The 26,799-nt window shown below is 44.3% G+C and overlaps 1 protein-coding gene across 8 annotated transcripts in view; it reads left to right on the top strand.

Moving 5' to 3' along the window:
• Positions 1–26,799, top strand: part of RGS6 (regulator of G protein signaling 6) — a 266,585-nt gene that overhangs the window by 225,570 nt on the left and 14,216 nt on the right. For 7 of the 8 annotated variants that reach the window (XM_064658242.1, XM_064658239.1, XM_064658246.1 and 4 more), the window contains 2 exons: positions 11,728–11,817; positions 19,459–19,512. In XM_064658242.1, coding sequence (XP_064514312.1) covers positions 11,728–11,817; positions 19,459–19,512 — 144 coding nt within the window. The remainder of the gene's footprint in view (positions 1–11,727; positions 11,818–19,458; positions 19,513–26,799) is intronic. The other variant, XM_064658243.1, reaches the window with a different exon arrangement.

The raw sequence follows: 26,799 nt of genomic DNA, 5'->3' as shown, positions 1-26,799 counted from the left end.
CAGATATTAATCATGGAATAATTTGGGTTGGAATGCACCTTTAAAATTCATCTAGTCCAACTCCCTGCAATGAGCAGAGACATCTTCAACTACATCAAGTTGCTCAGAGTCCAACCTGACCTTGAATGTTTCCAGGGATGGGGCATCCACCACCTCTCTGGACAACTTGTTCCAGTGTTTCACTACCTTCATTGTAAAAAATTTCTTCCTTAAACGTAATTTGAGATTTGGGCCCAGTTCATGCTCTCAGCTGTCCCTGGTGTTGGTTCAGTTTTTTCTGGACTGTGAGAGAGATACGAGTCCTTGCAGGATTCATCAGTGAGCAGTCATCATCTCGCATTCTGGTTTGGTCAGGAAGCTGGGAGTGTTGACAGAACTTGACAGGATCCTGTTGAATTCAAAACCAAACTCCAGTTTTAAGCAAAGATCTCTTGGAAGTGGAATGTCATTTTCTACCAAGAAGGGAAGATGAGGGGTGACTTTTCTTCTCCTGACTTTGTCTTTTCAAGTGTGCACAGGATGTGAAAGCAAGCATGTAGAGTAGTGTGTGTCTGGTGCCTATTCAGTAGGCATACAGAACTCTTTGTAAGTCTTGAGCAAAATAACAGCATGGAAGGAAAATGTGGAAATAATCGTTCATTGTGTGTCTGTATCATCTTTGATGTAAGAACTTGACGAAACATTATTCCTATTTTCTTAAAGTTTCACCCAGTCACCCCAGTTACATGCGCGCCTGTAAAGGATGGTGACTAAGCATGGAGAATCAGGATAACAGAAAAGCAGCTCCGGTGGGCAGTGCAGGCAGCCAGCAAGGGGGTATGGGGCAGACCCAGGTGCTCTTCCTGGAAAGGGGGCTCAAGTCCACCTGAGCCAGCGCTGCTCAGTGCTGCTGGCACCTGCGCTACAGGGAATTGAAAGCACTGCTGCACTGCATCAGTATTTATACATGGATGGTGTGCCCAGGGTTCCTGGAAGCTTCTGACATCCTGGACCTTCCTGTGGAGGTTAGGGAGTGCACAAGGACTTGACCTTTATTCTCTTCTCCTCCTTTGCTCTGATTCTGTGGGACTGGAGGAGAAAATCTATTCTTACACTGCACTCCAGTTGTCTTTGGTTTATGGTGACTCTAGAAAACATGCAGTCTCACAGTTGTGTATTTGTTACACTTAGAAGCAAAAATGCAAGCTCCTTCCTTTGTGGATTTCACAAAACAACCTACAACCAAACAGAATCTAAAATCAAGAGCCAGAGCCCCACAAATAAAGCCAGAAGAACAGTTAGGTGTCTGGAGCAAAACCAGGAAGGTGATGGTGGAGGTTTATGTGGTGTGTCTGATTCTGCACAAAGCAGGAAACAAAAGACTTGAAGCAGAGATTTACATAGGAGCAGACACTGTGTTGTTACTCTCCTGTTTTGTTTTGGGGGTTTTTTTGGTTTTTTTTGAAGTGTACCTGTGCACCGTACATCAGAACGTACTTCTTTTATCTTTTGCCTTCCATTTTAATTTGTGGTTTAGTAGTCATGTTATATGAAAAACAGCTAACATCCAGGAAAAAGTCACGGGTGAGCTCTCTCCTTGCACACACAGTGACGGGAGGCAGCAGATCTCTCCAAATGAAAGATCATGGAAATGGGGTGACAAGAACAGTCAGCATATTCCCACAGGACAATAGTCTGCCTGTTATTCAGGGTGCTGATCGTGCCAAGCTATCTAGAACTACATGCATGAGCATTAACAGTGCCTCAGTGTGCCTCCAAAAAAAAACTTTAAATGGATTACATGGGAGAGTCTCTAGCTTGCTTAAAAAATTGAATTCAGCACTCAGATTCTGGGACTTTTGTGCCAGTAGTGTGCATTGTGCTTCTTGAAAGCAAGAAACAATTGCATGTCAGATCTAGAGCAACATTTCCTCTTCAGGTCAGGAAGCTGCTGATGCTATTCTGTTTTTCCCAGATAGGAAGTGAAAGTGCTTGCAAGTGCATCCTTTTCTAATCAAGAAGCCAGGACTCCAGGAGTCCAATTCTAATGGAGGACGGGGGTATGGTCCCTTCCTGCCAAACCCATGTGCTGCAGGAACACTGTAGTCTTTAATTTTATTAAGGGGTTGTTAGCTCTTTTAAGTGTTCACACTTCTAATTAAAAATTAAAACAAAAATCCCTGGGAAGATTTATCAGCAATGCATTTCAGATCTTCCTTTCTCAGCCCACAGCAGGTATGAATGTGGGCTGTCAGGATGGAGTTCATTGGCAGTTATAAGATTTCAATACACATTTAGACTCCAAGAGCTTAAGCTCAACCATTTAAAGGCAAACCAAGATGATACAGCAGCAGATATCTTACAGCCCAGATGTTGATGAGGCATGGAAAACTGTTTATATATCCAACTCATGTTCTCTAGGTAGGCATCCAAGCAGGGCTGGTGTTCCCTATCTCAGCATAGCCACCTTTACTCAGAAGCTGTATCCTGCTTGTTTCTGTAGGGTTGTATCCTGCTCTGTCACCATCTCCTATGGGGCATAGACTGCCCAACTGCAATAGAATTTCCTTCTGCTGCATGAGGGACTCTGCATGTTCCTCTCCATGGCACAGTTAATCTTTTTGGCAGGATTTTCTACAGAGAAAACAAAGAGGAAGCTGCAGACAGCCTGCAAGTGTCAGGGTGTTGACCAAAAGGTTAAGTAGTTACATCTCATAGCTGTACCACAGCATGCATAGGAGTGAAAAACTCCATCTTTGTTGCTGCAACTCCTACATATTGTATTGTTTGGAAAAGAAATGCCGGTCTCCCAAATGCTACAGGAGGTTGCCCCCTCCCCCCAGCCAAAACCTTTTCACTTGGGCTTTTTGCCAGTAGCCAGGATTTGGCCCATATTGAGAGAATCAGCCTCTTAGCCACGATCATTGTTCTCAAAACCTAAAGCTGCTCATATGGTGTTAGACTCCCGGCAGCCCACTCTTGTCTCCCAGGATAGCCCTTGCTATATTTAGGACTAAATCCTCCTGCAGTACCAGGCTGACCCCTTAACTGCATGGCGCTCAACAACCCTTTGCTTCTAGTCCTCTGCACTGCGTCTGCCATGGAGCCCCAGCAGCTCTGCCCTCCCATTTGTGTGTTTGAAGATGTGAAGCAAACCAGTTGTCTCATCAATTTACAGAGGAGCCATAGCTAAATTTATGTGTTATTTTATCAATGCGCTTTTCCATGAAAGATTTACACTGTGTTTCCAACTATGTATCTACAGGGCTAAACAAAGGATTTCTGTGTATTACTCAAAATGAACTCTCATTGCTTACAGTTATCCCACTTGCTCAGGTTCTTTTTACTATGTTCCTGTGCCTTCAGCCCAGTGTAATTTCATTTGTGGCCTGAAAAGAGGTTTTATGCTTTTTAGTTTAGCAGGGAGGTTAGTCTATATTAGAATATAATTATTCATCTTTTTTTTTTCTTTAGTAGCAGAAGCAACTTGGTTGAGTATAAAGAAAAGGCACCAGCTAAAACTGTGGATGTAAATTATCATGTCCCTTAAATACTTGAGAGTGGAAAAAAAGATATTGCTCAGATTTTCCAGAGCAATTCGTGCTTAGGCCAAGACCCTTATGTGCCTTTTACCAACCTGAAGCATTTCTTTTCCAAACTGTAAATTAAGGAAAGCCTTGCACTGTCGCAGCAGTCAGAGTGCCCAGTCACCTCTGGTCCTGCTAGATGGCAGCACTGCCGGGTACCAGAGAGGCTCCAGGACAGGAGGTCGTCCTGGTTAATGCAGGCAGGCAGCTCAAAACAGGCAGTGCGGTATTTTTGAGAAGAGTGAAATCCTAAATGCAGGAACCAGAATAAGCAGATCCAAAAGCATTCTTAGTGGGGATTTGGAGACATTAAGGGGAATTGGAATAAAACAAATGTGTTTCCCTGCCTCCTCCCCCCACCCCTGGTGTTTTCCCATCAAGTTCAGTCAGGACAAATATGAAGGTCTCTTCTGCACTTATTCACTGCTTACCTCATCTCAACTGTGCCTACTATCAACTACTTTGGCTTCCAGAGCTGGTGCAGCAAGTTTTCCTGCTTTCTCTAAAGTACATTTTAGTACCATCAGTTAGGCTAAATGCAGTTTATCATAATTGCTCCTAAAAAGTGTTACATTCAGTTGCGGCACAAGTAACTGCTAGAGAGTCTCCTTTCCTTTCTCTGGCTTTTTGGAAGATCCTGGTTGTGGTGTGGTTGGGGGTCCTGGTGGTCAGACAGAATTCCTGAGGATGAGCTAGGAACACGGTGAACAGGACATGTCTCCAACAATTCTTGTATTGTAGGTGTTGCTGACTGCAGTGTGCACGTGTGCTGGCATGGGTTAACCTCAGCTCGTCTACCACAGATGTCTGTGCAGAGTGGAGGTGCTGACAGACAGGCACTAGGCTGCTGCCAAATCTAATTGGAAAGTGCAGCAGTCGCACACCGTGTGCTCAGAAAAGCATCTTCCTGTTTTCTCCTTACTCACGTCCTCTTTGTGCTATAGAGACAGCTCTTCCAAAAGTCAACCCCAGGCAGGTTCTCAGGTGGCATCTGTTGCCACCCTTTCCAGCAAAGAACACAAGGCCCTCACTCAGGCACCAGTCTCTCATGTGTGAATCTGCAGTAAATTCCTTCCCAGTGCTCAGCATACAGGTAGAACAAACATTAACATTCATTGCAGTATGCTGTTATTTATTTAGTTGTTTAATCTACTGCTTTACATTGCTTGTGGGCTTTTCTTCTAATGGATTTGTCTGACATGCTGCAAATCTCCCTTGCAGTTGGCCAGAGGGGCAGCTCCTGGTGCCTGCATGCTTGCAATACGAAGGAGTCTCCAAATCAGCTCTTACTAGTTAATACCAGTTGTTGATGACAACTGGTACTCCAAAACAATCCAAAAGATGTTAGTGGGATAGCTACAGTAAGATGGTTTATGACCAGTTTGCAAACGGCAAAGTGAACCCTTGGAGCTCAAGTGAATCTCAACAGCTATCTAACCTTAGTGTAAACCCTCCAGAATGAGCTAAAAATCATAGACTAGAACCATAGAATCATTAAAGTTGGAAAATACCTTCAAGGTCATTCAGTCTAACCTTTGACCGATAACCACCATGACAACTAAATCATAGCACTAAGTCCCATGTCCATTCATTTCTTGAACACTTCCTGGGATACTGACTCCACCATCTCCCTGAGTAGCCCATTCCAATGCTTAACCACCCTTTCAGTGAAAAAATTCTTCCTGATGTCCATTCTGAACATCCCTTGGTGCAGCTTGAGGCTGTTTCCTCTTGTCCTGTCATTGGTTGCCTGGGAGAAGAGGCCAATCCACATCTTGCTACAACCTCCTTTCAGGTAGTTGTAGAGAGTGATAGGGTCTTCCCTGAACCTCCATTTCTTCAGGTTAAACAACCCCAGCTCACTCAGCCGCTTCTCATATGACTTACTCTCTCTACCCTTCCCTGGTTTCATTGCCCTTCTCTGGACGCACTCCAGCACCTCAATGTTGTAGTGAGGGGCTCAAAACTGACACAGTACTCAAGGTACAGCCTCACCAGTGCCAAGTACAAAGGGACAATCACTTCCCTGGTCCTGCTGGCCACACTATTTCTGATACAGGCCATGATGCCATTGGCCTTCTTGGCCACCTGCACGCACTGCTGGCTTGTGTTCAGCTGGCTGTTGACCAGCACCCACAGGTCTTTTTCCAGCCACTCTTCCCCAAGCCTGTAGCACTGCATGGGGCTGTTGTGACTGAAGTGCAGGACTTGGCACTGCGCCTCATACAATTGGCCTTGACCTGTCTATCCAGCCTGTCCAGATCCCTGTGCAGAGCCTTCATACTCCCACCCAATCTGGTGTCATCTGTGAACGAACTGAGGGTGCACTCAATCCCCTCATCTAGATCATCAATAAAGACATTTAACAGGGCTGGCCCCAGTACTGAGCCCTGGCTGACTCCACTCGTGACTGGCCACCAATTGGATGTAAATCCATTCACCACCACTCTGGGCCCAGCCATCTAGCCAGTGTTTAGCCCAGAAAGAAAGCACCTTTCCAAGGCATGGGCTGCCAGCTTCTCTAGGAGAATGCTGTGGGAGACAGTATTGAAGGCTTTACTGAAGTCCAGGTAGACTACATCCATAGCTTTTCCCTCATCCACTAGGAAGGTCACCTGGTCATAAAAGCAAATCAGCTTGGTGAGGCAGGACCGGCTTTTTCTGTACCCGTGCTGGCTAACCCTGATCCTTTGCTTGTCCTGTACATGCTGTATGATGGCACTCCAGATGAACTGTTTCATAAATGTGCTAAATGGGAAACCTGTGCTTGAAGTGAGCAAAGAAATTGCCATTTCCTCTTATTCCCCCTCATCATCTAAAGCTTGCAGCTGTCTTTAAGCACAAACAGGGAAAAATTTATATCAGCAAGTTCAAATTTAAGGGCTTTCTGGAATCTAGCTGCTATTCAGAGTTCAAGAGAAAATTGTGCTTGGCTTTCACAACTTCCAAATGTCCCAAGCCTGTCACAAAATGTCATGGTGGGTAAGATACAGGTGGGATTAGGAATGGGTGTTTAACCAACAATTCTCTTCTTGTCTCATATACATGACTCAGAGGGAAGAACCAAGATTTTCTGCTAAAAAGAAACATTCTTAAGAGAGAACATGATTCCTGGGATCTACCAGGCACTTTGGGCAAGTCAGATGTTTGGGGTTTTTTTATTATCAGGTTTTTTCCCACATTTTTCTTGAGTGTTCCCAAGGTCTTGCTTATCTGGCAGCAGTGCCCTCCCCAAGGTTATTGTGCTTTGACTGCGAGGGGGAAGAGAGACCTGAGATCACATAGCAGCATATTGATTTGAAGCAGGTGCAGCCTTGAGACAGTTTCTGCTATCTCAACCACCTCCCACATTCCCGTCTGGATTGCAAACTTTCTTTATTTTTTCCTCCTCCTTTCCCCTCTCATCAGGAAAAATTTACAAAGCTTGTCCTTCATCTCTTTCCAAAGGCAAAGCTTGTGGAAGGAAAATAGTCAGGAGATGCGGAACCTCATGAGAGTTTATTTCCCTGCACTTAAAGCTGTCAGCTGTCAGGGGTGGGATTTCCTCTTGGTTTCTCATAAGTGTAGAAACTAATTTTTTTGTGATTTACCTGGTTGGTTCCTTTGTTTTCTAGAAGGGACAACATTTTCCCCTTTAAAATGTACTGTTTGTTCTTCTTTATATCATGCAATGGTGATGGCATGTGAAATGGTTATGCTGTCTGAAGTATAACTCTCATGATAGAAGACTAGGTATAGAGAATATGCTTGACGGAGCTGGACAGCCCTCAGCACTACTGCATATTTCTTCCCACTATGCAGGAGATGTGATTAGGGTGCATAAAACACAAAAGGGATCTGCCTTTTTCTTAAGAAGAGATGCAAGTAGATCCCATTGCCTCTGTTGACTTGGTTCAAGAACTGGGAAACAACAGTCATGGGGGTGTTTGACAACAAACCTGCACTGCTTGAAGGAGTCTTGTAAGGGAAGTGTTTGCTTCCTGGAGATGAAATACACTGTACTTACAAAAGCAAGTTCTTATGTCACCCTCCATGTTAGATTGACATTTCCAAACATACATCTATTGTCGCAGGGGAACATCAGTCCAGCCAGCACTCATCAACAGCACGTTGGGTGAGGGACCGAGTGACCAGTCAGCTCAGAAAGCCAGCTCACCAGGGCTTGCTCTCACATGTCAAGTCAGTCCCTGTCTCCACGTGCAGCTGCCACTGCAGTGGCCTGAGATGGCAGCTTGCTGCTCAGAAATAGCTGGCAAGGCTGCAGGGGAGACCAGTGGGACACGTGATGCCTGTCAACTCCTGGCTAAATCTTGACAGACTTATTTTTTCTGCTTTTTATCTGACTTTATAAGCTACCCTTGGTAGCTTGATGGTTTAATAGATCACTTGGGCAATTCTGTTAGATGATTGTCTTAAATTCTTGGTTTTGCAACATGACTCCCTAAAGGATTGCTGTCTTAAGGCTAGAGCAGAGACCTTCAAGTCCGAGCCCTATTTGGGAAATGGTATCCAGCAATGGCTGGGAGAGGCTACACTGCCTAGATGAAGTGTTTCTCCTGCTCTTGTGCAGATGGGGCACAGGAGTTTCCCCTGGCACTTGTAAAGAAGTGATGCAGTGGTAATTCTGGCCAGACTGCTTGCAGTGCAAGTAATGTCCAGAGCTGCAGCTGCACTTTTAAAAATTATACAAGTAGTGCATTTACTTTGTGTATTCAGGGAACCAGCAATAGTGAGCTCATTACCATGTAAAAAATGTTACAAAATGGAAAGTTATTTCAACATAAGGCTGGAAAGGCTCAGATTTCTTGCCAGCCGTGTCAGGTATGTCAGGAAGATCATGCATGTGTATTAAGTGCATCGCTAGAGTTGCTGGCTGCACTGGGAAATCTCAGTCTTTAATGAGAGTGTCCTTCCTTTCCATCATGTGATGAAAAGGTGGAACAAAAGCAGCTCCTCAGTAAAATAAAAAGTGAGAGACCAGTGGGTTGCAATGATCCAAAGTGAGCTAAAAGTCCATAGTAGAGGAGGACAAGCCAATTTGTACAAGTTGCACAGAGCAACTATATCCAAACCTGCACCTTTGTTGATAAGCTCATTGCTTGGACTTCCACTGAATACGGCCAGTTGCTAGACCTCCAGTAGCTTTCAATGTGTTTATGAAATGAGGAGCTGCTAAACCCTAGCTGTAGGTTCTCCCTAGAAAGTTGCAGATTCTAGAAAGTATAGCAGTAAATAGCTTGGTGGCAAAGAACAGGGTAGGCTAAATATTAAAACAAATGTCACAGCCACTGGCATTTCCCATCCTGCAGCTAGATTTGTTGTGTAAGTGGGCTCAACACACACTGCAGCCACAATTTTAGCAGGAACCTTTATGGTGCAGTCTCAGTGGGAATTTTGGCTGCAGCAGTGTAAGCTGTCCTGTACTGTTGCAAATTGGAAGGCAGTCTTTGCTGACCTGAGCAACTGGCTCAGACTTCCAATAGGTGCTTCAGAAATGCAGTGTCGTGTATCATTCATGCCTCCAGTCCAGAGCTTCTTCAAAGCAAGCCCTTTGAATTCTTACAATTAAGCACTAAAGTTTGCTTCTGAAGCTATGCATATCCCTCATTTTCCTATGCCCAACCTTCTTCCCTCATTAGTATTCAAAGCCTGTTTGATTTTATCTTTGGTGAACAGCTGAAAGGTACCAGTATTGCTGCTCAGTGGTTCCAAGATGTGAAAAACAGAGAAAATGCTTCAAACCAATTAGCCAGCTGCAGTGGCAGTGGGGCTGTGGTGGTGCAATAGTCCTATTTCAGGGAAGGGCTTCAGTTACGAAGTCACCTTGTGGTTTATTTCATCTCGGGATTGAATCAATTTTTTCCCATTCTCACCACCAGATACTGAGTTTATACTGTTTTAAGGTCAAATACATGAAGTTGTCTTGACATGAGCAAGAATGATAGTTGTCACTGGCATGCAGGCAGGTTGTATGGCCAGCCTGGTGTGTTCTCCTTTGCCTCTGTCTGTGTGGCAATGAAAGCTGTATGTTATTTTCTAAATATGTTGTCACTGTGTTTCGGAGCAGACCCAGTCTGACCATGGGGAAAGAAACCATTTCAAGTCCAAAGACAGTAAAAAAATTAATCATGTCTAGCAAAAATACCCCTGTCACCCACCAGCCCCACAGCACCTCAACCCCACAGCACCTTCCTGCCCACCTCAGCACCCCCTCCCACCAGCACCCTCCATGTGCTGGCTGCTGCAATGAGGACCACTAAGAGGAAGAAGGCTCTGGAGACCCCTCAGGCCCTTTACTGTTGATGGGGTACCCCACTTACTCATCAGTCTCCTTGTGGTCCTGGAAAATTCACATAGTTAGGCAGGGGCTTTTCACCAGTAATTATAAAGAACTCATTAGGAGGACATGGAGTCTCCTTGGAAACCTTAAGAAATAACAGTACAGGTAAACTGGTTGGGTTTAAATCAACTGAGTCCTGAGTTTCTGCTAGTTGTAGTATTTAGGAGAGAACTGATGTTGAGAATCCTTATTCACACCAGAGAAATATAAACCTTTTGACAACCATATCCACAATGTGTATTATTTTCCCTTCTCTTGTCTTAGGGCATACTTGGCTCATGGTATCCTGCATAAATAGAACAAATGTCCCACAGCTGGATGTGAAATCTTATGGCAATGCTGTATGTGAGGAGTGTGAAACTGTGCCCTCCCATGTGTTTTTTTCTGAAGCAAGAAGGGTGACATTTGCTAAATGGCTTTATATGAGTGTTTCTATTGCAAAATCTTGCGCTGTCCTTCAGTTAGCTAGTGCTGCACAAATGAGGATCTGTCAAGACTAAAAGCAAGTATGGAAATTAACCAGTAAAAATTGTTCCACACCAGGTTGTAGCTCAAAGGATACATTTATGCTGTGTCGTAGGAAAACCAGTGGCAGTTATGCCCCTCTTAGGACTACACCGAATAGTGTAAGAAAGCTGAATTAAGCAGTTCTTCTGTGTATAGACAGGTCATTGCTAATTACCCATGTTGGTGAAGATAAGGGAATTCTGCTTGGCTTGTTAACACACTGAAATAAGCTGTGCGACTTCCGTCTGGTTTGGTTCTTCTAAAGTTTCATGTACAATGGCTTTAGGATAGGAGAGAATATTTCATGTTGTATAAATCAGTATAGATAAAACTGCTCATTAACTCTGTAAAAGTGCTTCCTTGGGCAAAGTCTAAGAGAAATCCCCAGGATGCCTGTTTTTCTCTTGAGTTCCTTTTGTGTGTTCTCAGTCATTATTTGGTCAAAGTATTTTGATTTTATTTTCTTTGTGTTTGGGATAATATCTATTACAAAACTAGGGATAACTAGGAGAAGAGCTGACTGTGTCAAGGGATTCTCAGCAGGAAAGTAAAACTAAGGAAGGAAATTAGAAAAGGGTATGTATTAAGTTCTGCTGCAATGAAACACTACTTTGTAAGTTTGAATATACACATACTAGGTTCTCTTAGAGCAAACTGGTAACAGGAGTTAGACTTGCTAGGAGAAGAAAGAACCCAAAAGAGAAACTCACCCAAGGTAAAATGTAGCCAATCCACATCTGAGCTAGTCATGTAACCTCCTGCATAGTCACCAGAGGTATTGGCTTTTTCAGGATATTAGCAGGTTTGCTTGCTTAAATACATGTCTTAAGTGGAGATGAAATGTGTCTCAAGTATCAGTTCCTTTCTGTAAACAGGAGGGGAATGCTGGGTGATAGTCCAGGTATCTAGGAGTGGTAAAATGAAACCTAATCTATGGGACAGTTTCTGGTGTTTATTTCTTCCTTCTAGAGGCATCCCAGTAGCTTCAGACAGGCTAGGCACCTGCTTATAATCTGGAGACTTAAGAGAGTTGCAGTCTTTGCAGAATAACACTGATTATCAAATAATGTGTGCCAGCTTTTGGGGTGAGGGCCATCTCTTTGTTTGGTGTTTATACAGCCCTAGGCACAGCAGGATCCTGCCCCAGGATGGACCTCCCATACACTACCACTGCACAGATAATCAATAATAGCAGCCTTACTTAGAACTTTGATCAGTCTCTCTTCCTTCTAATTTGCTGTGTTTTAAATCTCTGTGATGTCTAAATGAGGTTTGATAACAATTCTCTGTCTCTCATTTCCTCCCGTCCCACAGGAGCACATTTACAAGCTGATGAAGAGTGACAGCTATGCACGCTTCCTCCGTTCCAGTGCTTACCAGGACTTACTGCTGGCGAAGAAGAAGGTATCTGTTGGAAAGGACACGCTTGCATCTCTTAGCACCTCTTGATTCTCACCTGCTGCTTGCTGCTAGTGTGCAAATGAAAATACTGTTTCCTTTTTTTTTTCTTAAAGAAGGGAATGAGCACTTTTGTCTTCTTCACTGGGGGCACAGGGTATGGCATCCATGTGCACAGCCTCAACATGAGATTTGGGGAAAATATGGTGACCCAAGGTAAAAATGATATTGAAAGGTGTTTGTCTTGCACAGTTGTCTCCGAAACTCAATGTAGGCAATTAAAATTGTATTGCCTCTTTCTCATGGAAAAGATGGTGTGTGGTATGAGAAGCAGAACCCATCAATCTATTCATTACTTGTGCAAAATTCACCCATTAAGGTTTTCACCTGCCTAGCCTCACCATGTGATATTTCCTTTGGATGCCTTACCTATAAATTCCTCTTCAGTGATTTCCATACTCCTGTTCTCCCCTTCCCTTGCTTTTGCCTGCCTAGAGATGTTTCATTTTCCTCAGAGACAGGAAATAATTACAACACATGTAATAATCAAGAATTCCAACCACATTGTCTCACAGGAGATCTGGATTTGAGCTCTTCTTAACCTTTTAGTATCTGCATGAGTTCTGCCAGCACCGTGATTCTGTCAGGAGCCCCCAGATTAGGGCAGCAAAGGAGTGATTACACAGAGTTACAACAACTCCTGTCCCTGTGCCCCTTCTTTCTAAGAGGTCTGGGAGATAAGCTACTGATCTCTGCATTTGTGGCTGTGCTCAAATGCTTCCTGCACCTCCTGACTAATTTCCATAGGTCTGTGTGTCTGTCTGTGTGCATGTGCATGCCATGTACATGTGTATGTGTCCCACTTACGTTTGGCTTCCAGGACCCTATGTAAACTGAGTCCTGACTCCTGCAACCTGAGTGTGTGGTTTCCCGTCACCATCTTCCCTGCTGTTTTTCTGCTGCATTCTCTATGTGCTGCCAAATTACATTGCATCGACACAATACAATGAAATCCCAGTGGTATTTTTGTCCTGGTTGTCATTGTGTGCCCTAAAAGCATGCATATGGTGACAAAAGGAGACAAGTCTCTCTGTCTGCTGTGCCAGAACTACTGGAAGGTGGTTAGGGGAAGGTAGTGGAGGGCAGCAGTCAGCCTTCTGTTTCAAAATGTCTGGTCTATGACAGCATAAGCCAGTGCAGGTTAGACCTGACTTAGAGTTCAGAAGCTGTAGGGAAAGAAGGAAGTATAAGGCAAAGTCTTCTGATGGTATAAAGCATAAAAACCTCTGCCGTCTTCCTACCCCTAGCAGTTTGTGGTTCCCCTCACCATTGAACACATGAGGGTTTGAGTGCTTGAAAGCTGGGGGAGTTTTCTCCTCCCAGCCAAGCCCATTCAAACTGGAGGTTTATTTCTTTGCAGTCCTTGTTTGCTCTCAGATCAAGCCCTGGATGTGTCAGTGTGACATCCTCATTCCCCTGCAAACTGCCGGAGGAGCAGCTTTTGGTGTCATGTTAACACAGCCATGAAAGTAAGAATCACGTTTCTTGTAGAAAGAGCTGTGGGTGCGCGAGTAAATATATCAAAGCACAAAAAAGGCAGGAGTAGATCTGTGCAGATGTGCTGTTCATGAGCTTCACATGATGTGGGAGGGGAGTTGGTGTTACTCTGGAGTCTGTAAAGCTCTGTGCAACCACATTGCATTATGTTGGACAAGTGAATGTTTTGGAAAGAGTGTAGGTACAGAAGCGCCGACAGAAAGAACAAGAAATTTCTGTGCACTGAGCTACATGGTCCTTTTTTGAGGACCTTTGGTGCAACTTTGTGAGGCATTCTTTTAAAATTCCTCTAAATAGCTGGAAAGCAGAGGGAAGGAAAAGAGAAACCCAGTGGCATATCAGAGCCTGTGTGGCAAAAGGATTTGGTTTAGAACCTGCAAACAAAGTCCTGGATTCACTGATATGAACAGAAATTCACTGCAGTTCTTTAAGTCTTGATGAGTACATCTCTCTGAGACATGTCTGTCCTCAAGACATTATCTTCACATTGCCTGTATACCACACTGTATGACATAGCCTTAGTTTTATTACTGAAAATAAGTTCTGTCAGAAGCACAGCATGATGGACATGGGATAAAAGAGTTGCTTGCACTAAGCAAATAAACTATGGCTTTAGATTCACACGTCAATATTTTGTGGATAAGTTTATGTTATTTGATCTTTTGCCCTTTGGCAGTGGGTTGTGGCTAACTGAGTGGGCAGGAAAAGGGGAAATGTTGACTGTATGGCTAGAGCACAGGACTGGGAGCCATAAAAATCCATGTGCTTCGCCTGGTTCCCCCACCTAATTTCTTGTGTGAGCTTGGTGAAAAGAAGGTTCAACTTTGCCTGCCTCATATCCTCCTCTTTGTCAAATGGCAGTAATAATAGTGACCTGCTCAGCTTGAAGCCAAAGTTTGATTAGTGATTCCAAACATGCTTGACATTTTTAATATTTGTAAGATACTGTCAATTTGAAGAGTTATTTTCTTCCACACCATACATTAACCACAGATGTGGAGCTTCCCTTCCCTGCTCTGGGAGTAAAGCAATGGAGAGGAAGAAGGGAGAAGAAATTATGGGTCAGGATTGAGATACAATGACAGAATTATGAGAGGAACGTACTGTTCACACCACTAACGGATACAAGACAGCAGACATAGGTTGTATGCAGACCAGGCATACATACTTTGTTAATCCATTTAAGATTTTTTTTTCTTCATTCTTCCCAGTGTCATTATTGCAAATAACCACAGTTTTATTGGCCTCAATCCTGCAGATTCATGGTGCTCAGCAGGGAATATGAGGTTGGCCTCCAGCAAGGGTGTGATTGGAAGCAGCGAGCTGCAGAGAGGGAAAGCTGGGTGTAGCTTTCTGCCTCCAACAGAAGTCCTCTTCCCTGCCAGGCTGGAGACGAGGGTGGAGCCCTGTCCTCAGGAGGAATGGCCATATGCCCAGCCCAATTTGAGTTCCGTGCATTCATGCCCATCCCCCTCTCTGCAGCAGGTAGAAATCGTGGGGCTGCTGAAAGCATCTGGTTTAGCAGTGAAGGGCTGGATGGTGCTGAGATCCCTGACCAACTTACTGCATTTTATTTTTGTATCTACAAAACACGCCCCACTTGTGCTGTGCAGTCAAGTGTCGACCTGCTGCTATTTCTGCTGATATGCAAGTTACTGCAGGGTACCGTACAGCAGGTAATCACCACTGCACTGCCCTCCAGCCCTTCTCCACAGCAGCCAAGATGGTGGCTGGATGTCCTTAGACAGCAGCGAGCCACCCATGCAAGGAGGCATTTAGGCAGGGTGACTTGGATGCAGAGCAGAGTTTTATTCCCTGGAGAAAGAGCAGTGTAGATCAGTTATGCACAGGAACTTTTGTTAATGGTGAAGGAGCAGCCAGACATGAGCTCTGCTAGTTATTTTTGTGGAGAAGGGAGAGAAAGAAACAGAAAAGACCTTGAGGCACTTTCCATTACTCACCGTAAAGGTGAAACAATGACATTGGTCGGCATCTCTGCATTAGCTGAAGCAGCAGCTGAACTGTCACAGTCCCGGTGTTCATGTCAGCCTGGCATGGGGTGGCTTCCTGCCATCCTGCCCTGCCTGCAGGCAGGGAAGCATCCTGGAAAGGCACCCACAGCTGCAGTGCAACCAGGCTGCAAAGTCATGGGAGTAAGCCCTGCCACACTGAGGGAAGAGCAGGTTGGTATTTGCTTGGTTTAGAGCATTGTTTTCCTCTCCAGCTGGTTCAGAGAAGTGTGAATTCACCATGGTCCTGTTCAAATGGACACAAAATATATGCAAAATACTGTTCTGGTCACTTGGTAGTGCCTTTGTTTTCTCACTTTGGACAACTAGACATGACTGCCTGAGAAGCCCAGGACCCTGGGCATTGGTCAGGGAAGTAATTATCCTTTATTTTCATCTGATGCCATTCCCTCTGGAACACATCTTTTTCACCAAGTTAAAGTTCAAAATAAACACCACTCCACACCCCAAAGTCTCATACCAAAAGAAGAATTTGATAGCTGACAAAATAAACCCAGGGAGGCAGGGAGTGAAGGAGGGAGGGAGAGATTTTTGCAGACCTGAAGTTCAGAAGACCAAGTTTTTATATGTATTTCTCTACCCCTTTTCAGATCCCTGGCAAAAAGTGTCAGCAAGGGAATGGTTAGGACCTTCATGCGAGGAGGGACAGGCTCCTTTTCTGCACACACCTTTAGAAGCATTGCTTTTATCCAGACTGCTGTGCTGACTGCTCTATATTGTCCAGGAAGGTTCCTAATGCAGATTATGCCCCCATCTCAGTCCCATCAGGGCACACACGGACAGTTTGATTCAGTGGCAGGACTTGCTTTGCATGTTGTAAAGATGCTGAGTGCTTTTCTCATAATACTTTTAATAATCAGTGTCAGCTGGTTTTCTTAATTTTTTTCTGCTTAAACTCTGTGCCAGCAGAATCTACACAAAGGAACTTTGAATGACTGTGTAAATAATTAATCATTAGAAAAGGAAAATTTGAAGAAGAAACTCAATAATCAGTGAATGGCTTCTAAGTGGCAAAATCTGGTTTTCTGTATCTACCTGGGCTGAGAGGTTTTCAGTAGCAGCAGGGATAGTTGTTTCATATTTTATCCAAATGCACATGTCCTTTGCCATTAGCTGGTAGAGTCTCTTGGTGTATTTACTGGCAAAGTTTGCTTTTTTTGTACCTAGGAAGACTACATGACTGGCATGCACATTCTCTGCCTTTGCCCCTTTGCACACACATGTTTGTGCAAATGCTGCTGTGGTGCTGCAGCAGGCACAGCTCCAGAGTCCACACACCAGGTCTGTTCCCAGGACTGAGATAGATCTGACTCAGTCTCTCTATTTTATTTTTTTATTATTATTTTTTTACTTTGTTATTTTTAAATTTCCTTCATTTGCTGTGCAAGGCAGCCTCCCCACCTCTGCACCGTGGTGGAGAGATGTGGGCAGGCAGTTCCATCCACAGCAGGCTGCCAGCCACAGGGGCAAGCAGACAGGAAGAGCCAGTGAGCCATACAGCCAGCACCCACACCCACAGACATTAAAACTGCTCCAGCCGGCTCATCACTCTGCAGCCAGCCGGCCTCAGCTGCTTTTTATTTTACTAGAAAATGTCATGCTTTGACTCAGAGCTGGATGCTATAGGGATGAGCTTTCCATGCATCCAGCTGGTCCCAGCCTGCCACCACCATGCCAAATGTGTAGAGTGACTGCAGACTGTGCTTTGCAAGGTGCTTCTGTAAGACACTGTCAGTGCTCCCCATGGCTGCTTCCCCACATGTCTTCAGTTGTGGTAGGCAGCAAACAGCCTTGTGGGGGGCTCCCTGTGCCAGACAAGCTCTCAGCACCCCAACAACATGCTCACCATCTTTGAAGACCACTATCTTGCCTTTCTTCTGGGTGGGAAGCTGCCTCACCTTGCAGGTAGAAAAAGCAGAGGCACTAAATTTTGATGGCAAGTGCAGGGACACAGCACAGTTTGCATTCAGCAGCTCACTCTCTTTTGCCCCCAGTGCACACCGAACATTCACTTCAAAATGCAGTTGGGCGAGACACTGATTTTTCCAGCCCGCAGCAATGCAACGCTGCAAACTCCAAGTGCCTTGCTCCCCTAGGGATCCTTGCAAAACACTCAGTCTTTTGTCCAGGTATTTCTTCTCCTGAATGAAATTGTGTCTTTAATTTGGCTGCCCAGCTGGGCACTCCTGTCCTTAATCCTGCTCACTGAGACACGTTCAGCCAAGGTGACAGGACTGCAGGCTCTCCCTGTCACCTCTGCTGTTTCGGGGTGTGGGGACACCTCTGAGGTTCCTTGAAAGAGGGGATCTGCGATGCCCTGAGCACTTGCACTGCTGTAATACTCAGCAGAAGAGTGATGTTTCTTTCCCCTTTCTCCTCCTCTCACATGCAAGGAGAGGCAACTAACCCTTGGGTTAGTGCATGTTAAATAGTCCTTTAGGGACCATTGGACTGGGTACAACACTGCCTTCCTGCCAGCCGGGAAGTCTGTTTTGTTGCTTGGTGCTTGCTTTGAGGCCTTGGCTCTGTTCTCCATGTGGGCTAAAATGACATGCCTCTAGCTTTCACTTTGATACCACTTCTGGGACATCAGAGCTGATGGTGTGGCTTCCTCAAACAGTTATAAGTGGGGAGGTTGCTTGACTCTTTCATCTGGACAAAGAATATTGCTTGTCTTAAAAGAGCGTTATATTTTGATCTCATCTCTGGTGATGTGGCAGGGACAATCTGCCTCATCTCTGCCTGGGATGCTTCAGACTAACCTTGTAGACATCAGAGAGCTGTGAAAGCTGGGATGAACATGCAGAAGGATCAAAAGGCTTTGCCTAGACTCACCTACACAAGTTCTCATCTTATTTATCTGAGCTTTTGGCTTCCTTACATCTTCTCCATCTGATATTTGCACTGATGCTTTGTTCTGGGGGTTGTTACTGCAGCTGAATCTGTGGCAGATGATATGTCAGCTATTGTCTCTCCAGTGCAATGCTTATTTCCACTGCACTCTCATGCACCATCATTGCTGTGGTTTTCCCTTGTACATAGCTCCTTATCTCCTTTGCAGCAGTTTTACTTCCATCTTACCACACCCATTTTGCTGGCTCACCAGTAAACTTAAAATAAGTTTCTCTCCTGGAAATGAGCAGTGCTGACAGCTTTCTGACTGCAATGACTTTCTTTCATATTGTTGAGTTTCTTCTCTTTTCCATAACAATTTTTTTCTCTTAGATATTCCAGCAAACATACCAATACATTATTGAGTTCTTCCTTGTTAGTGACAATTAGATCTCCCTTGTGCCAAATGAATGAAGCGCTGCAGTGAGCAGCTTTCTCAGGGTTACATTAATAAAGTTGTGATGCACACACTTGTCTTCTCACAGTGCAGTTGAAGGTCTTCCTGCATTTGAATAGTCCTGTACTCCAGGTACAAAAAATATCGGTGTCCTAAATCTGCCTTCTATCTTTTTATGGCCTTTCAAAGACATGTGTATGCTGTCTTCTGTTTTGATGTAGGCGGACTTAATGGAAATATGCTTTTACCCTCTGGGTAAGTAGAAGAGTGTAGGTTTCCTGGCAATGAGTCCAGTGGTGGTTTTCTTCCAGTCCTGTATTCACTCACACATTGTTTTTAATAGTGTAAAAGTTACTGTGTTTTTTTCATCACTCTAAGCAAGTAGATGGGAGCCTCCGATCAGCTGTTTGGCAGATGTTAACCAGAATCAGAGGTCCCAGCTCAAACAGCCAGAAGGACAACTCAATGAACAAGAAATCAATACCAATAGCTGTAAGACACAGCAATGCACAGACCTGTTTGAGCCATTCAAAAATCTCACAGGAGAAAAGGTAACATTCTCTGAGAGTAAAAGTAGCGATGTCTCTCATTCTTTAAGGCATTTTGATTTCTTATGTTTGCTGTTGCAAACATTGATTTCTGCTTTTTACATTTTTTACAACTTTTTCCACTTGCTGCTTTTCTATATTTTGCTGCTGTTTTGAAAGACTGCATTTAAGCTGAAGGGGTTTTTTTCTGTATTTTTCTCTCCCCACTTTTTTCCTTGTTAAGACAGAGAATGAGCAAGGTCGTAGAACTTCTCTAGAAAAGTTCACTCGCAGTGTGGTAAGTCCCTTTTCTTTTCCCTCCTCCGTTTCCTCAGAACTTCATTTTTAGTTGGGAGGAATGTGGATGCTTGACTTTTATTTCATCCTTTATTTTTGCAGCTAGCATCTTTGCAGCTTCTCTCTTAATACTGTAGCTCATCTAAATAGTAGCTCTAGAGAAGGGGTTGGGGGTGGGGGGCAGAAATGCCAGAATGCTCATTCCAGCCTATCATCATTGAAAAAGCAAGTTGATTTTTGTCTAGAATTATATGCAAAGTTGTCTTTTTGCTGTGTTCCCACTACAGTATTTGTTGGAGCTTTTCCTTGCTCAATGAAGTAGAAGAGCATGGTTCTCATAGCACCATTGCAACAGTATCTACGTGGTTCCATAGTGCATGGTTAACCATACCATCACATACATATCCACCCACCACACTGCAGCCGCTTCCTCCGTTGCCCCCACCTGCCAGTACTCATGTAAATAGTGATGTGCAATACCCTTTGACTCACTCACGGTACCAGCACCAGAAAAGGAGCACAGTAATAGCAAGAAACATGAAACACTGTTAAATCTTTTAGACAAGGGGATGGTGGGGTCTCAAGGGCAGATGTCCTCCCTCTCTTGTCCTTTGCTAGTCTCCAACCTCTAGCCAGTCCAGGAGGGGGAAGTTGGTCCAGTTGGGAAGGAATGTTGCAGCACAGGGCAGCATTGAACATTGACCAGGGCTGCTTCTCTCCAGCCCCCAGGGTAGGACTCCAGAGCTTGGGCAAGACTAGCTTGTTCCACTTGCTTTCAGGGATCTGTCTGTGCAGCAATTTTTCTCGAGAACAGAAAAAGCAAGGAGAGGGTGCAGGACCAGAGGCAGTGGAGGAGCAGAGATACTGGACAGCACGGGATGGGACAGGCTTTGTGCATGGAGTGGTACAGAGCAAGCACAGCACTAGAGCTGAAGACGCAGCAGGTGGGTCAGTGGGGAATTACTCTTGTGTTGATTATTATCAAGTACAATTTAACTTGATATGTCATATGGGTTTGACATACTGCTATAGTCTATATAGTTTGACATACTGCTATAGTGTATCACCCAGAGCAATATTTCACCAAAACTTCATAGACTTTGTTATGGCTTTATAACAACTTTAAAATGAAGGCATTAGACTATATGTATATACAGTACATATTGTGTGGTTGACACACCTGAAGGACAGGATGCCATCCAGAGGGACCTGGACAAGCTGGAGAAATGGGCGCATGGGAATCTCATGAAGTTTAATAGGACCAAGTTCAAGGTGCTGCACCTGGATCAGAGCAACTCCTGGTATCAATACAGGCTGGGGGGTTGAATGAAAAGATCAAAAGCAGCCCTGCTGAGAAGGACTTGGGGGTGCTGGTGGATTAGAGGCTCGACATGATCCAGCAATGTGCACTGGCAGCCCAGAAAGCCAGTCATGTCCTGTGCTGCATCAAAAGCAGCATAACCAGAGTCGAGGGAGGGGATTCTGCCTCTCTGCTCTGGTGAGACCCCACCTGGAACACTGCATCCAACTCTGGGGTACCCTGTACAGGAAGGACATTGATCTGTTGGAGCGAGTCCAGAGGAGGGACACAGAGTTGATTAGAGGGATGGAGCACCTCTCCTATGAGGAAAGGCTGAGAGAATTGGGATTGTTTAGCCTGGAAAAGAGAAAGCTTTGGGGTGACCTAATTGTGGCCCGCTACTACCTGAAGGGAGCCTATAAGAAAGATGGAGAACACTTAGTGACAGGACAAGGAGGAATGGATTAAAACTAAAAGAGAATAGGTTTAGATTAGATATTAGGAAAAAATTCCTTACTGTGAGCATTGTGAGGCACTGGAATAGATTGGATAGAGAAGTTGTGGATGCACCATCCCTGGAGGTGCCAGGCTGGATGGACCTCTGAACAACCTGGTCTAGTGAAAGTTATACCTGCCCATGGCAGGGGTTTGGAACTAGAGGATCTTTAAGGTTCCTTCCAGTTCAAACCATTCTATGATTCTATGATATTCTTACTCATTTGTGTGTGTACGTATATTTATATAAATCTAAAACATTTTTACATGCAGATGGAAACAGGAAACTGCACAGGTAACTGTGAGCTGTCGTAGAGCAAATACAACTAGAGCGGTTCTTCCTGATGCTGCTGTGCTACTGCGCAAGCAAACCCAAATGTAACACACAAGACTTTGTAGTATATCCACTGGCAGACTTCCTGGGGAATGTATTTATATAGCTAATGCATATGCACACATTTAAAATATGTTGATACAAAATATATCACTATGCCCATCTGCATATTTACTACTTTCTAAGAGTCTGCCAGGAAGAGGAGTAGGCAAGATTATTTTTTTTTAAAGAAACTATGCAGAAATATTTATACCAAGTGGTAAATTCTGCTCCCAGATTTGCCAAATACATGAAAGAGTAACTCTCACTTTACTAGACTGGCTGGGTTTATAGTTGCAAAGCCAAGGATGGATTTTTCTCTTGCATTTGATTTGAAGGGTAACTTGACAAACTCAGTTTGGGATGGTAGGATTAAAATGTAAGTAGCTGCAAAGAAAATTGTTGTAGATTGGTCGGCACTTTTGTTCATTTTTGTCTTACTGACTAGCATACTGTAAACATTTTCTTTCATTTTTCTTAACACAGATATCAGATGTCATCTTCTGATGGCACAGTAGCTACCACAACTAGGAAGGGTCTAAATTTTTTATACTTTGTATTGTGGCAGTTTGTCACTTCCATCAGATGAGAAAACAGTCACTTTGTTGGCATGTTATAATGTCCTCGGAAGACAGCGTTACCAAATTGGGAACTTTATGGTGTACTCAGGGGACTAAATTAAGATCAAGTTAATTCTGCATGCTCTAGTTCTCCAAAATGCACTGCAGGTCCCCAGCTGTGTAGGAGTGGAGCAATACAGCAGTCCATGTTCCCAGAGCTCCACTGTGCTTTAGTGATTGCTCATTACAGGATCACATATTCAAGCTGTCCCTGCACGGGCATGATGAAGTTAAGTGTATGGTTAAGGTTTGGCTGGAACAGACCCCCAGTGTTTGGCTTTCTTCAGCGGGGGAGCACTGAGCCTATTCTGCAAGCAGAATAATATGAGGTCACATTTCTCATAGTCAACTTGTCACCCACCAAGACTCCCAAGTTCTTCTCTCCAGAACTGACCTCTAGTAGGTCAGCCCCCAAACTGTATTGGTACTTGGGGTTATTCCTCCCCAGGTACAGGACCCTACACTTGCCTTTGTTGAACCTCATGAGGTTTCTCTCCGCTCAACTCTCCAACCTACCAAGGTCCTGCCGAATGGCAGCACAGCCTTCAGGTATATCAGCCACTTCCTCCAGTTCTGTATCATCAGCAAACTGGCTTAGAGTGCATTCTATCCCTTTGTCCAGGTTATTGATAAACAAGTTGAGTAAGACTGGACCCGGTATTGATCCTTGGGGAACACCATTGACCACAGGCCTCCAACTGAATTCTACTCCACTGATGATGATCCTCTGAGCTCTGCCATTCAGGCAGCTCTTCATCCACCTCACTGTCCATTCGTCTAACCCACATTTCCTGAGCCTACCTATGAGGACATTATGGGAGACAGTGTCAAAAGCCTTCCTGAAGTCAAGTAGACAACATCCGCTGCTCTCCTCTTATTGACCCATTCTGCCATGCCATCGTAGAAGGCTATCAGATTGGTCAAGCATGATTTCCCCTTGGTGAATCCATGCTGACTACTCCTGATGACCTTCTTTTCTTTTACACACTTGGTAATGACCTCCAGAATTATCTGTTCCATCACCTTTCCTGGGGTGGAGATAAGGCTGATCAGCCAGTAGTTTCCCACATCCTCCTTCTTGCCCTTTTTGAAGATGAGAGTAACATTAGCTTTCCTTCAGTCATCAGGCACATCTCCTATTCTCCATGATTTTTCAAAGATGATGGAGAGTGGCTTAGCAACAACATCTGCCAGCTCCCTCATCACCAGTGGGTACATCCTATCAGGGCCCATGAATTTATTGGTGATAAGTCTACCTAGCTGATCTCTAACCCAATCTTCTATGATGAAGGAGAGGCCTTTCTCCAGGTTTCTTCTCTTACCTCTCAGGTCTGGGATTCCTGACGGCTGGCCTCAGAAGTAAAGACTTGCCAGACTCATTTCCAGCATACTCTGATGATGTTCCTATAGACCTCCGGTGTGGCCTGTTCCTTTTTCCACATCCCAGCTCATCCATGCAGATCTCTTTCCCTCTTTGCCTAATTTCTTGCTCATGGGAATACACTGGTCTTGAGCTTGGAAGGTGTGATGCTTGAATATTGACCAGCTCTCTTAGACCCCCTTCAATTCTAGAACCCTATCCCATGGGATTCTTCTAAATAGGTCTTTGAGGAGGTCAAAGTTAGCTCTCTGGAAGTTCAGGGCTCTGGTCCTGCTTACCAGTTTGCTTCCTCCATGCAGGATCCTGAGTTCCACCATCTCATGGTCACTGATTGAATTGAGGTCCTTGAAGGCTTGGCCTTGCAGCAGCAGTACATAGTCTGTGCCACACACCTTGTCATGCACAGATATGCTACCTCCTGGGGCAGTTCCCAGAGGTCTAAGCCGGCCTGGTGGGGGGCTGCCCAGCCAGATGTGCCCCACAACCTTCGTACTCACTGGGAAACCCTGCCAAAGGTATAGGAATTGGAAACATAATGCAAAACTTGGGGTAGAACTCCAAGAACTTGGTTTTGGATAAAATAATGAATTTTAATGTAAATTGCATTTGAATGTCAAGATTTAAATGTGGATTTCAAGAACACAACTTGGAGATGTGTAATTTTGCAAAAATGTCAGGAAAATTATTAGTTGAGGAATAACTCAAAGACACTTGCAACAAGGAATAAAGTGGCCTGACTGTGTTTGTTCTTTCTGCATCATTATGATTATTAGTAAGGTCATAAGAATATTTAAAATGTGTATTAAAAATTCTCTCCCAGCATCAATCAGTTATTGTTTCCTGTAGTGCTCTGGAACTTCAGGCTAATTGAGAATGTCCCTCAAATAATTTTTGGCTCATTCTTTCTTCAAACAAAATTGATTAATTTTGCTATAACTTTTCAACTGTGATTAGCAACACAGGGAAAACATATATCTAATGTTGTTACAGTTTGCTTTTGCATCACTGTATGAAGTTGGGGAACTTTGTTCCACTAACACTGTAGGTGGCGTAGAGCCAGACCAGGACCATGGAATTAGAGGTTCATGATCCCTTCCTTGCTCATAATACTGTACTTACAGTGTTGCTTTCCATACCAGAGCTTGTATCCTTGTATCCTGCTTGTAGCCAGGATACCAGACATGCCCAACTCCTTAGACAGTGAGTCTTCACTTGAGTGAAAAAAATTTAGACTCTCTAGGTTTGCCTGTTTTAGTTGCTTGGGTCTCACCATCTCTTGATTGACAAAGACAGGAAACACTTCAGAAAGAGAAACAGTAAAGCTTTGTTGACAAACTGCAAACAGTATCACAGGCTTTTTGTCTCTTACTTGGGTTAAATGCCTCCCTTGAAAAATCTTTCAGTACTCCCAGATTGGTCATCTGCACCGGTGGAAAGCTGTACATCTAGGCTTCAGGAGTGTGGATTTGGAGCAAGTGGAAGTTGTCTTACCCATAGGGCTCCTGCTCATCTCAGGGTCATAACTCAGGAGACAGAGATGAACTCCAGACCATTTGACATACTTTAGCAAGACACTCTGGATTCCTGCTAGCCAGCAAGAGGCTTGCCACATAGATCAATGGGGAGTAAGAAAGAACAGGGTTTTACATAATTTTTTATACCACTCTTCAATTCCTACAAGCCGCACTGTTTCATCTTCCTTGGCTTGATACTTTTGACCAGGAGAAGGCAGCTCATGACTAATGAATGCACCAAGTTTTTGCATCAAATCTCTCTGAAAGCCAGGTGCTATCTGATCTGCATTACGGAAGACACTGACCGCAAGATTTTGACAGGGGAATTTTCACTGTGGTGATTGTTCACCTCTTAATTCCAGGTCCTTACAAAGTACCAGCTGATACCTTGGTGCGATGGCCAAAAGGGGGTTGTGCCCACCGCTGTACAGGTCCTTCTGTACCAAAGGGCATAGTTTGCAGTGCCTCCCTGTCTGGTTTCCCCTTGGAGCAAGGGAACATCTGTCTGATCCGCACCCAACAGACCAGGTATCCTCAGCCTCCTCAGCTTACCTGCCAGAAGCCTGCGGCTGTGATGTCAGTGTGCTTCATGGCAGGCCCCCACCACAGCCGGGCCAGCAGCTGTGTGCTCCAATGGACCCAGCATTGTGGTCATCAGTCATCTAGTGAGCATAAAAGGGCCACATCTGCATGGTGCAGCAGAACACTACAGGGCATGTGCTGCCCAGCACTGCTGTAGCTGAGGGGTGGCAGATGTCTTTTCTCCTCTGTTCAATTTTGAAGAGTCCTCAAAAAACACATAGGCAGCACAATGATAGGATAAACATCACAGTACCTGACCCCTTTGGCCCTGTGCCAGGCTTTTGTGCTGTGGAATCACAGATATAAAGCTAGGCTGATTCTTCCATGCTCTCTATGGTGCCCTGGGGAACAGTCGATCTCGTGGAGTTGCAGAGCTGACAGTCTATTGCTTCGGAGCACTTACTAATCCACCTCATTTCAAAAAGGATGGCACTGTGCATGGTGGCAGGTTTATCTTATTACAATTTTCCTTTTGAATACAGCAAGGATTGACATTATGAAAGCAGAGTTAGCCTGTCTTCTCTCCCAAGTGAAGATAAATGGCATCATTAAAATCAGACATCATGTATCATATATGTTATAAATAATACCTAGTATTGAGGTAGTAACTTAATTTTAAAGACACACATACACACAAATCCATATATCTACATCTCTCTTTTCTGTCATATTTCATCATTGTACTAATTAAAAGGAGCCTGCTATACTATTTTTAGCTCAGCAGTCTCAGCCTAGCTGTTTAAACTACTGTAGTTTTCCATCTGCTTTAGAAATTATTTAATAATCAGATAGACAGAAGCTTAGTTCTCATAAGCTGAGATGATCCTTCAGGGCCAAGAGAGAGGGAAAATATATCTTAATGAGTACATTTAGGGGAACCACTGCTGCTTTTGTCTCACAAAGGAAGCCACCAAGTCTCTGCCTAACTTGTGCTGGTAGCCATTTACATTTAATAAAGGAGGAAACAGGAGGGAGTTCCTTTGTTACATCTTGAGTATTATCTCTAAAAGCAGCAATGGGTAC

The sequence above is a fragment of the Pseudopipra pipra genome, chromosome 6 (assembly GCF_036250125.1).
Source record: "Pseudopipra pipra isolate bDixPip1 chromosome 6, bDixPip1.hap1, whole genome shotgun sequence".
In the NCBI taxonomy this organism is placed as follows: Eukaryota; Metazoa; Chordata; class Aves; order Passeriformes; family Pipridae; genus Pseudopipra; species Pseudopipra pipra.
The sequence above is the reverse complement of the archived record's forward strand: the minus strand, read 5'-3'. Positions and strand labels throughout refer to the sequence as shown.